We start from the raw sequence: 11,546 nt of genomic DNA, 5'->3' as shown, positions 1-11,546 counted from the left end.
ATAAATATATATATATATATATATATATATATATATATATATATATATATATATATATATATATATATATATATATATATACATAAATATATATATATATTTTTATATATAAATTATGTTAGTGTATTCTACAAATAGAGTGCTCAATGTTATTAAAGAACAGAGCAATAATAAATTAGCAAAAATGCTTATATAATTTTTTTCTTCTGTGAAGAAAAAAATTTAATAAGAATTTTTACTAATTTATATATTTATATATATGTGTGTGTTTTTCTTCTCTTTTAGATGGAAGTAACATGGTTTATTGTATGTACATTTTGTTGTGTTGATAGATACAAAATCAATTGAGATGTTGATTGATTTTTGATTCATTGACACAAATTTGAAAAAATTCTTTGAAATATGAAAAATAAAGAATATGGTATTTAACTTTCTTGGATTACAATCAATTGGATTTGACAATTGAGGATAAAAATACAGTTAATTTTTTGTTATCGGTAAGTTCTTTGAATTACCTTATACTTTTATGGTGTTTATTAGCAATGGATATAATTATTTGAAATTTTTTACTATTTTGGATACATAATATTCTCATATTACTCAACTTTTTAGTTTAAGAAATTTTGAATGATTATAAATTTGTTACATTTATTTAAAAACTAACATAACTACCTTGCTTAAATTATTTGTAGCATATTTACATTTAATCCTATTACTTTATATCCTCTTATTAGTAACTATTTTAACAAAATATAATTTCTTTTTATGTTGATAAAAACAAGAATAATACCCATAAGAAATGACAGGTGTCATTTCTTAAAAATATAGCTTTCTGCAATGTAAAAAATTCTTTCTTTATATAAAGTTATAAATAAATACCTCTTTTAAATTATTTATATTTTCTTTTTTCAACTTTTTATATTTGCTATATATACATAAAAATAATTCAAATAAAAAAGTTTTCTGAAATAAATAAAACTCTATTTTTTATATAAAGTCAAAAATAAATATCAATTTTAAATTATTTACATTTTCTTTTTTGACTTTTTTTTATTGACATATAATTTTTAAAATGTAACACAGATATCATTTCCTTTTTCTTTTTTTAATTTTAGGTCTCAGCGCTCTATTTTTAGGATTAGTTTTTAGATGGTGCGATTTAAGGATGCTTTTTAATCGCATTGTTGGTGAAGGAATAGATTGATATATAATCTTTAATTTGTTTAACTCATGATGAATTGATTCACCTCCTTGTTCACCATAGAATCCAAAGCCAGCACCCCATTTTTGTAAGAATGGTATCGCATGATCTTCCATCATGTGCAACTTAGGTGGCACTGAACCCTGAGGCCATTTGGCATGATAAAATTGCATTAAATCATCAACATATGTTTCTGTATACAAAAACACAGTTATCAAATGGTTAAGCAGAAGAAAAAAAATTACATTATATTATGTCTTTATTCTTATTATATAATTTATTGTTTAGGTTTTTGCAATTTAGTTTATAGTTGTCAACTATACCATAAAATTTAAAATATAGCTATTAATTATTACATAATTAGATTTTTACGTTTATGTGAGAAAAATTTAATGCAATACAATAAAACAAGCAGTAAAGAGGCACTACAATGTTAAACAAATACAAAATAATTATTTAAAATAGTAACTATTTTATTTACAAAACTATTACATAAAACATACCTAGTTGTGTTAATTCAATTATTGTCATAGTACCTTTTGAAGAAAATATGCTATAACAATTGGAAAGCTTATTGAAAAGTTGTTTATACTTGCTACTGATTTCAACTGATTTTTCATGAACAGTTGTTCCAGACAATCCATTGTTATAAACAAGAAGCGGAACAGAATTACAAAGCTCTAATATAGATTTTTTCTGAAAATACACAAATGATACATTACTTGGTACTTTCAGCTTATAATTATCACTATTATTTTATCATCAGCACTATCACCGTCATCATCATTATTATTATAATAATTATTAAATATTATATATAAAAATATAAAATATTATATGTAAAACATATAGCACATATTTACTTTTAGCATTTTATGTATATGGTTTCCTATAAAACTTTTCCCATGATATGCTTGTCGCTGTACCTTGAGTTTTTGCAAAATCAACTCAATCTGTTGAATGCATGGTCCGTCACTTTTCTTAAAAATCAGTTCGTTTTCCAAACCATTACACTCTCTAACCTAAAAAAACATGTTTTTTATCCGCATGTCAAAAATAACATAAAACAATCTTATTTTCACAAAATTATATTTATTAAATTTTATAACAATTTTTACTTTTTCCATTTTTGTTTCGTTTAGCAAATTGAGTTGAGGGATGTAAAGTGACTGAATATTTTCTACACAATCTTCATTATTCAATATGGCTATAGCTACAGTATCATTAACCAGCTGGATTTGGTCATCTAGTTTATCAATGCACCTTTTTAGATTCAAAATTTTTTGTTGTTTTAAAATATAGTCTTGATACGGTTGAGATAAAAGACAATTTTTATTTTTTAATGATGCTGCCATCATAATGTCCACTTCATGGGCTTCTTCCTCAAACATGTTAAAAAACTTGAGATAAACACCAAGAGCAATATGCAGACTTGGTAAAGACACCTAATTATGCAGAGAACAAAATAAATTTATTATTTAAATATAGTCGATGTGATTCTATGGGAAATAACTATGGATTAAATATTAACAAAATGTAAAACAAAAACTAACCTGGTTTAAAGGTATTCTCAGGATAGGCTCTGCTATAACATTATTATAAAACTTGGCCTTTTTCTTAATGCCACCATCTTTCATAAATCTTTCAAAATCAGCTTGCAGATTTTCCAAGGTACGAGATTCTATGCCTGTTCTTTCTTTTTTGCAAACCTTCATTTCATTTGTGGTTGCGTAACAGAATAAACAACAATGTTTACCTAAAAAACTACCAACTATTAAATACTAATCCTATTTTGGTGAGGTGAATGAACAAAGCAGGATTTAGAGGTCAGACATTATCAGCCTCCTGGGCAGTTCTAAAGACCTACCCAACTTAAGTTTATTTTGTCTTGAAATCCTATCCTGAAATACATAATTAAAAAAATTAAGATAAAAGTAATGAAACTGCTCACCTGAGGCTCCGGAAATTCCATACAGTGAACAAAGGAATTCATAATCTCCAAAAATAAATACTCTGATACTATTATCCCTATAAGTATGTACACAAACATTAAATATATATATATATATATATATATATATATATATATATATATATATTATATCATATATATATACATCATAATTTATTAACATACTTATATTTCATTATTTGTAGCGCTTCTATTTGTTTTTCAAATCTTGCCATGGCTACTTTAATATTAGCTCTGAGGTCTTTTGATTCAAATATGTTAAAAACAATAGTATTTTCAGAACTATTTGGATTTATGGTATTAACTATCTGGTAGCTCATCTTGAAACTTCCACCACCATAATCTCCTCCAATTTTGATGTGAATTTCTTTATTTTGAATAAAATTATGATTCACAAGATCATTGCAACTAGAAAAAAAAATTATAATGGACTGAAAAGTTAAGTAATACTGAAAAACTATAAGTTATATATATATATATATATATATATATATATATATATATATATATATATATATATAATATACATAATATATAATATATATATATATATATATATATATATATATATATATATATATATATATATATATATAATATGATTATTTATTATCTTTCTGTAATTCTAAAATATCTTACTTCTCTAACTCTTCTAGATGTCTAAATATATGTTTGGGTAAATCAGAAATATAAACCCAAGGAACTTCCTTAGTTTCTAACTTATCTTTCTCATCTTTTTCAAAAAAGAAAGGAGCATTTTCAACAATAACTTCATTGCCTGACCAATTTTCAGCAACTACTCTTTGTGACGCATTTGATGCAGTGCATATATTATAAGTCTTAAGCCACCTGTAAAAACAATATATATATATATATATATATATATATATATATATATATATATATATATATATATATATATATATATATATATATATATAAATTAGTAGAAAATCACTTATCAAACTTTTTTCACACTGTGTATCATCAATTAGACTTATCTATTAAGACACATCAGAAATGAATTCTGATGTGTCTTAATAGATAAGTCTTATTACACTGTGTTTCATCTATTGTCTTAATAGATGAAACACAGTGTAAAAAAAGTTTGATTTTTTTTTTTTCAACAACTTGTTGCACCATCAGTAAGTTCATCAGAAAGCTACTTCCCTGATGAACCTTCTGATGGTGAAACAAGTTGTTCAAGGAAAAAATATATATATTAACCTAGACATAATTTTAAGTTTTTCCCATGGTACTCCCATATCAGTTTTCATTGCAACCATCACACTTGCACTTATTTCAGAGTGGTTTAGTCCTGCATTATCTAGTATGGAGTGCCTTGTGTCTTGTGATAATGAATTTAGCAATTTACTTGTTTGATTTGCAACTGCATCGTTTAAATTGCCTGCTAAAGTCTCAAAATGCTTTGCAATATTTATATTACGCAATCTTAATGTTGATTGTGCTGCCTGAGCACTATTGACATAAGCTTTTGGTGCATGAGTAAAAATCATTGGCTGAAAAGTAGAAATAAAACACGAAAATATTTATTTATAAAAAATAAATTTTCAAATGTTTATCTTTATAAAGACATATCTTTATAAAGACTTACTCGAGGTCCTCCACTTTTAAATTCAATTGTTTTTTGTCCACTTTTTGCCATTTTTTGCTTAATAATATGAAGGGCTGCTTCTTCTAGCTCTTGGGGAATATCACTGTCTTTATTTATTTCAAAGATATCATTTATACTTTTTTTTGAATTACTTGATGAAGTCAGTAATGATGTTGATAACAGTAATTCGTTATGACATAAGCTTTTATGAGTTTTGAATATTTCATACTCTTTTAATGCATTAAATTTTTGCTTGCATAAATTACATACAAGAGTTAACATCTGAAGAAGAGAATTAGTTTTTTTACTGGTCACCATATCATCAATATAAATTTTTTTATTGCACTTTGGGCAGAAAGTCTCATCAATATATTTATTTTTCATTTCTTCCACAAGACATAAAAAACAAAATAAATGTTCACAGCATTTCAATGTAACAGGCATTTGTAGTATTTCATTACAACTGGCGCATGCGTGCCTAAACATAGCGCTTTTTCCTAATATATAAACGACCGTGGGAGAGATCCGAACGATTTGTATATCTTTAAAACAAAAATTTATATTTTTAAACTTCAATTTTTGTGTGTTTTCCGCTTATTTTTAACTATTACAGTTATATATTTTTGAAAAGTAGAACTTAAGTTTTTCTCATATAATTTATTAATATCATAAAAATCTTTTTTTTAACTAAAGCATCAAGTTAAACTACCACTAAAATACATAAAACGCGACTGGGCAGCGTCATAAAAACAACTGAAACAAATGTGTTAAGTATTTACATTCCAAAAATGTCTCTTTTATTCGAAAGTAAAAAGTCTGCTTGTTTACGGCATTAAAATAATTAATAAATGACTAAAAACCTCTTATTTTATCTTTCCGTAAACAGTAAAAACGTTAAAATCGAAGTTTTCACATTAGTTTTCACTCATAACAATTTACTTCTATAATCTCTTTATAATCGTTTGAATAAATTGCTAAACAAAAACGTTTCAGCTTTTATGTAACTTCTGCCCCGTAGTATTAGGCAAAACATTCAAACTCGTAGACAAAATCGCTGAATGTTTGTTAACAAAATCAAACGATGAGCTTCGTGATTTTTTTTAAAAAAATAAACCAATCAAAACGCACACAAAATAAAACGGCATTTTTTGAAAACGAAAAGGACTAAACGCTATATTTTTCTTCGGATCTCCTTAACTACGCTGAGTAATCAAATCATCTCCGGTCTTATAAACCTAATATAACATATTTGGTGTAAAAAAGGAAAAAAAAAAATTGATTTAATAAACAAACAAATTATAAAATCATAAAAGCAAAAAGAGTTTTTAAAATTTGAAAAAAAAAATTTTTTTACCTATTCTTGACGCAGATGTCTGTGTTAGCGGTGTATTTCACTTTTTTTTTTTTTTTTGCCTTAAAGAAAAATTTTTGTACTGGTTGAAAGTTCTTTAAAAAAATGCTGTCTGCTTTGTAGAAATATTGGTTGAAAGTAACTGATAAACAATGTAGTATCCAGTTTTTTTTTTTTTGTTTTTTTGTTTTTATTTTTATTTTTTTATTTTTTTTTTTTTTTTTTTTTTTATTAAATATTTTAATTTAGTTGCACGGCCTGAGGAGGAACCATCTCTTCAAGGGTACGAGTAAATTGTAGCTTGCTCTTTCTTAGTGTAAATTTTACGTTAAAAAAAGCAATTGTTTGCTTTGTTATTAACATAGTTTAGATTAGGGTAATATGAGCACCTTAAGCGAAAATTGGAATATTTTCAAAAATAATTATGCTGGATCCAAATTTTTTGCGAATAAACAATTTTTAGGGATCCCTACTCATGATCCACTTAGATATTTGGGCACCCGAATATTTTTCTTAAAAACACAGAGGTTTTAAAAAAGTAGCAAATGTGCTTATATTACCCAATATTAACAAAACTTATCATCAAAAGATCAAATTTTAAGCCACTTTTTGTTGTAACAATACTATTATGTTTTCCGCAAAAAAAAAAAAATTAGTTGGTTATTTTTTCAATTTTATTAACTCAAACCATAGAATGATAAAAATTCAAATTTTTTGAATTTAAATTACAGAAAAATATTTAGTATTGTTAAAATATTAACATTTTTTACTATGTTTTGTTTTAATTCAAAAAGAAATTAAAACCACTGCTATTTTAAGACATTAACCTAGGTAATTTCAATGAAAAACACGGGTTATTTGAGCAAGCTTATATTAAACAAAAATGGCAGCTTTGAATAAATTCAAAACTAAATGTTTCTATACATTGTCTTTCAAACAAAAATGGAACGGATTGTTAGCTAACATATTTTTCTTTATAAAAAATAATTTCATTATTTTAGCAGCGAAATTTCGCGCCACCGATTTATTCGTGCGCGATGATATTATTTTAACAACGCAAAAAATTTAAGCGCATTTTTAGATGATAGCCGCTAATATTACTGATTCCTGCTATCACCACATAAAGTCGATTAAAAAAATACAAAGCAACTTTAACTTCACTGCTTACATTTAAAAAATCTTTATGTATGCTCATATTACCAAGGTACTCATATAACTCTAATCTACCCTATAACACAGAATGTAAACAATTATTTAGATAAATTTAAAATAAAGTAAACTTTTTACCATTACATTTTTACTTAATTATGTTATGATTGGCAAACTAAAGTTTTTTTTAATTGTCTAATTTTAATTTAATTAGTTTAAAATATATCTTATCTTTAAGTTTTAGGTAAATAAAGCTTTCAACTGCCTCACTCCTAAAATTTGTTCGGTTCATTCCTAACCGTGTAAGCGTAGGAGTAAACTCACAGATACTCACAGAATATTGTTCAGTAAAAACTAAGCTATCTTGGGCTCCTTATTATATATTTTTCTCATTCTTAGTTTTTCTTTTTAAGTCTTTTTTCTACGCGGTTTTCATTTTTCCTCAGGTAGGGTTTGATATTGAGGCAATACTTAGCCTTTAGCTCATCCAAAAATCAGAATTAGATTCCAAATTTGTCTGATTTTTTAGGCATACACTGTTAATAGTGACTCTGAGCTTAAGTAGTTAACAACTGCTTATCTTTTTTTAAATTTTCTCAAATATATGATATTTTTGACTATTTTCTAAAAATATGTCAATATCCATGGCATAAAGTTACTTGTTCATCAAGGAGCTCATGCTCCCAAACCCAAATGCGTTGATGTGTGTATGCTATATATATGCTATATACGCTTCGTTAGATAAATTAGTAGATTAGTAGAAACTAATACAGTTTTTTATAAAGTATATGAACTTTTAACCATAGTTAGCCAAAATACAACAACTAGTGTTAAAACAAAAAAGGAGATGCTCCGCTTTTGGCAGTGAACACGTTCTGAGTTTACAATTTATTGGTTTTGTCATTTTTTGACAAAACATTTAAGTCATTACACGCAACACAAGGGTTTACTTCTATGGCATTATCAATACTACTTTCTAGATTGTTACTATTAGGGTAATTCCGCATCAAATCACCCAAAATTTAGAAAATTTTGAGCCATGGGTTTTCAAATTTTTTAAAAACCTCTTTGGCTGTTGCATCTTAAAAAGAAAAGTTAACATATAAAATTTTAGCTAAAAATGTTGAGAGGTTGACAAGATATTGCAATTTTAATACTGACCTGGTTTCCTAAAATGACCTGGTTTTCATAACACTCTGAAAAAACATTTTTCCTAAAATAATAAGAAATAAAAATGGCAAAAACATGAAAATAAACATATATAATGTTTTTTTGATGCTGAATTCAATAAATGTACTTAAAATGCTAAAATATAAAAGGAACATGCTTAAAAATTAATAAAACAACTAGTTTCTATAAAACAACTTTGGGGCCCAATATCTCAAAACACCCCCATCAAAAATTTTTTTTTTTTGCTGTTAATATTTTCAGCTATTTATAATCTTACTAGGCACAAAAAATCTAACTGGAAAAACGACTGAAACATACGGAACTTTAATTTCAAAGATGTATCAAATTTTCAATAAGCTATTTTAAAAAACTTCCAAATAGAATTCTGTAAAATATTATATTTAGTTAAAAGACTCCTTAAAAAAAAAAAAAACTTTGTTATATTTAAGGAAGTCTTAATTATATGATAACTTAGTTATTTGAACTTAACAACTCAAAAAAACATCCTGTTTTGTTTTATATAAAAACTGAATTAGTGTGATATGGATGTGCATTTGTTTTTAAAATTTTGACAACTTTTGTAAAAGTTTATTATTACAATTTATTACAGTTGTGCAGATAAGCTATATACAACTATACATACAATTATACTATATACAAAATACATAAAGCTATATGCAATTATATATACAATTCAATTACTTTTAGAAAATCTTAGAGTAGTTACGATAAATGAGTCACAAGACATGATGAGAAGTAGCTTAAATATTGCTCCTGGGAAGAAACTTTGCAAACCCTGTGAGCAAAAGATTGCCAAAAAAGCAGATCTTAAAGAAGAGAAGCAAAGTCAGGGTGAACAAGATGAAGATTTTCTAATATCATCATTCAAATAAAAAAGACAGGAGATCAATGAAGAACTTGAAAATTTTAATATATCTCCTCTAAAATCTCATTCAAAGTCATCAAAACATATACTCTCAGAAGGAAAGCGAAAAGTTGCGCGCATCAACGAAATGGTAAGTAACCTTACTAGAAAAACTAAAAGTCAATTCAATGTTCCCTCAAAACTGTGTTATGAACCAAATGGCATTAAAAAGAAGGCTGAAAACTTTGATGAAATTATGAGCTATTACAAAAGAACTATTGTTCAACTTCTAACACTGGCACCCCCAAGTTGGTCAATATTAGAAGTACAAAATAACTTTGCAGTTACAGAATACCAAGCAAAAAAGGCTAGACAACTTTTTAATAAAAAAGGATTGTTGGCTATCTCACCTTTGTATAAAGGGAAAGTCTTACAAAAAGAAATAGAAGATTCTGTTAAACTTTTTTATGATTCAAGTGATTTATGTAGAACTATGCCTGGAAAAAAAGATTATGTTAGCATTCAAAAGAACGTCCATAAACAAAAAAAACTGCTTTTGTGTAATTTAAAGGAACTATATTTATTATACAAAAAAAAAATCCAGAAATACAAATAAGTTACTCAAAATTTGCATCACTTAAACCAAAGTGGTGCATTTTGCCAGGTGCAAGTGGTACACATTCTGTTTGTGTTTGTTCTTATCACCAAAATGCCATATTTCTAGTAGATGCTTTAAATATTGGACTAAAGTATAAGGAGTTACTTTCAAAAACCGTTTGCTCAGTAGAAAACAAAGAATGCATGCTTGCACAGTGTGACGATTGTCCTGGTAAAGAGCCCCTCACCAAATATTTGTATGAGATTTTTGGAGAATACGAAGATGATTTTGAGATACACTACAAGCAATGGCAAACTACTGACCGTGCAACACTATTAAGTTTAACAGCTGATGTTCCAACGTTTGTTGAACTATTAGCATCTTGTTTTGAAAAGCTACAAGCTCATTCTTTTGTTGCTCACTCTCAATCACAGTACTTTAACCAACTGAAACAATATATGGATCAATCAAACATTATCATTATTGGCGACTTTGTTGAAATTATGCTTTTGTTGTCCAAGATGAAATACAGAGCTATCATTGGAACACCCAACAATGTTCTTTACATCCATTAGTCATATACTATAAAGATGATAAAGGTGAACTGAAACATATTTCTTACTGTTTTATATCAGATGACATTATACATGATGTAACTTATGTGTACAAAATATTCCAACTAATCATACCAATATTAAAAATAAAATTTTCCAATCTGTCCAAATTACATTTATTCACTGATGGTTGCGCAGGACAGTACAAAAATTGTAAAAGCTTTTACAATCTATGTCAACTAGAAAGCGAATTTTGTCTTAAAATTGAATGGAACTTTTTTGCCACGTCGCACGGAAAGTCACCATGCGATGGGATTGGTGGTACTGTAAAAAGATTAACAGCACAAGAAAGTTTAAAACAACCGTACAGAAACCAAATTCTCACATCAGAAGCTATCTATGAATTTTGTATTGATAAAATCAAAGTTGTTAACTTCATTTACATAAAGGGATTGGACTTACAATTGCAACGTGAAGTGCAAAAAGAAAGGTACACTGGTGTAACAACTCTACCTGGTACTCGTAGCTTTCATCAATTTATACATCTTGGAGATAACAAGGTTGGGGCAAAGAGGTGTAGTGCAGACACTAATTATACAATAATCCACAATCTTAAAAAGAAACAAGACATATCTCAACTTGATACTGTCACTTTAGGTTGTTATGTCGCTGTAGTCTGTGATGATAAGTGGTGGATCGGCATTGTAACTAAAACTAACTTAGAAGAAGTTGATGCTAAAGTTAAGTTTCTTCATCCAAATGGTCCATCAATCTGTTTTAACTAGCCTGAAAGAGACGACTACTGTTTTATACCAAACATTAACATATTGAAAAAACTATCTGTTCCACAAGCTTGCTCTAGTTCTGGTAGAAACTATGTGTTTGAAAATGCTGAAATAGAGGAAGTACAAGTAAAATGGGAGCAATATTGTAAACTATTACAAACACAGTCAAAATAACTTTCATCTTTGATACCTTTACACATCTTGTATATTTAAGTAACTTTTTAAATTACGATTAACTTTATTTTATTTACAAATATTTTTTGGGAATTTCTTGAAAAAGTAATAC

General features: G+C 26.9%; 1 protein-coding gene across 2 annotated transcripts; it reads right to left on the bottom strand.

Moving 5' to 3' along the window:
• Window positions 1-978: 978 nt before the first annotated feature.
• On the bottom strand, window positions 979-5,949 carry LOC136087630 (uncharacterized). 2 transcript variants are annotated; one of them, XM_065811004.1, is made up of 10 exons: window positions 4,789-5,949; window positions 4,401-4,693; window positions 3,813-4,022; window positions 3,339-3,581; window positions 3,153-3,229; window positions 2,755-2,957; window positions 2,320-2,646; window positions 2,065-2,223; window positions 1,705-1,897; window positions 979-1,394 (listed from the first exon to the last, which is right to left on the bottom strand). In XM_065811004.1, exons 1-10 carry the CDS (start codon window positions 5,272-5,274, stop codon window positions 1,087-1,089), a joined length of 2,499 nt encoding a protein of 832 aa, XP_065667076.1. In that variant the 5' UTR covers window positions 5,275-5,949; the 3' UTR covers window positions 979-1,086. The 2 variants fall into 2 exon arrangements, with proteins under 2 accessions (XP_065667076.1, XP_065667077.1); XM_065811005.1 differs by lacking the exons at window positions 3,339-3,581; window positions 3,813-4,022 and having other exon boundaries at window positions 4,789-5,948.
• Between the last annotated feature and the right edge of the window lie 5,597 nt (window positions 5,950-11,546).

The sequence above is a fragment of the Hydra vulgaris genome, chromosome 11 (genome assembly GCF_038396675.1).
Source record: "Hydra vulgaris chromosome 11, alternate assembly HydraT2T_AEP".
NCBI classification, from domain to species: domain Eukaryota; kingdom Metazoa; phylum Cnidaria; class Hydrozoa; order Anthoathecata; family Hydridae; genus Hydra; species Hydra vulgaris.
This window is presented reverse-complemented; position numbering and strand designations above follow the sequence as displayed.

Coding starts and splice junctions, on each gene's coding strand:
- LOC136087630 (XM_065811004.1), bottom strand. CDS start 5,274: ATGTTTAGGCACGCATGCGCCAGTTGTAATGAAATACTACAAATGCCT. Junction 3,582..3,812: donor CATCTAGAAGAGTTAGAGAA/GTAAGATATTTT, acceptor TTTTTTTTCTAG/TTGCAATGATCTTGTGAATC. Junction 2,224..2,319: donor ACGAAACAAAAATGGAAAAA/GTAAAAATTGTT, acceptor ATGTTTTTTTAG/GTTAGAGAGTGTAATGGTTT.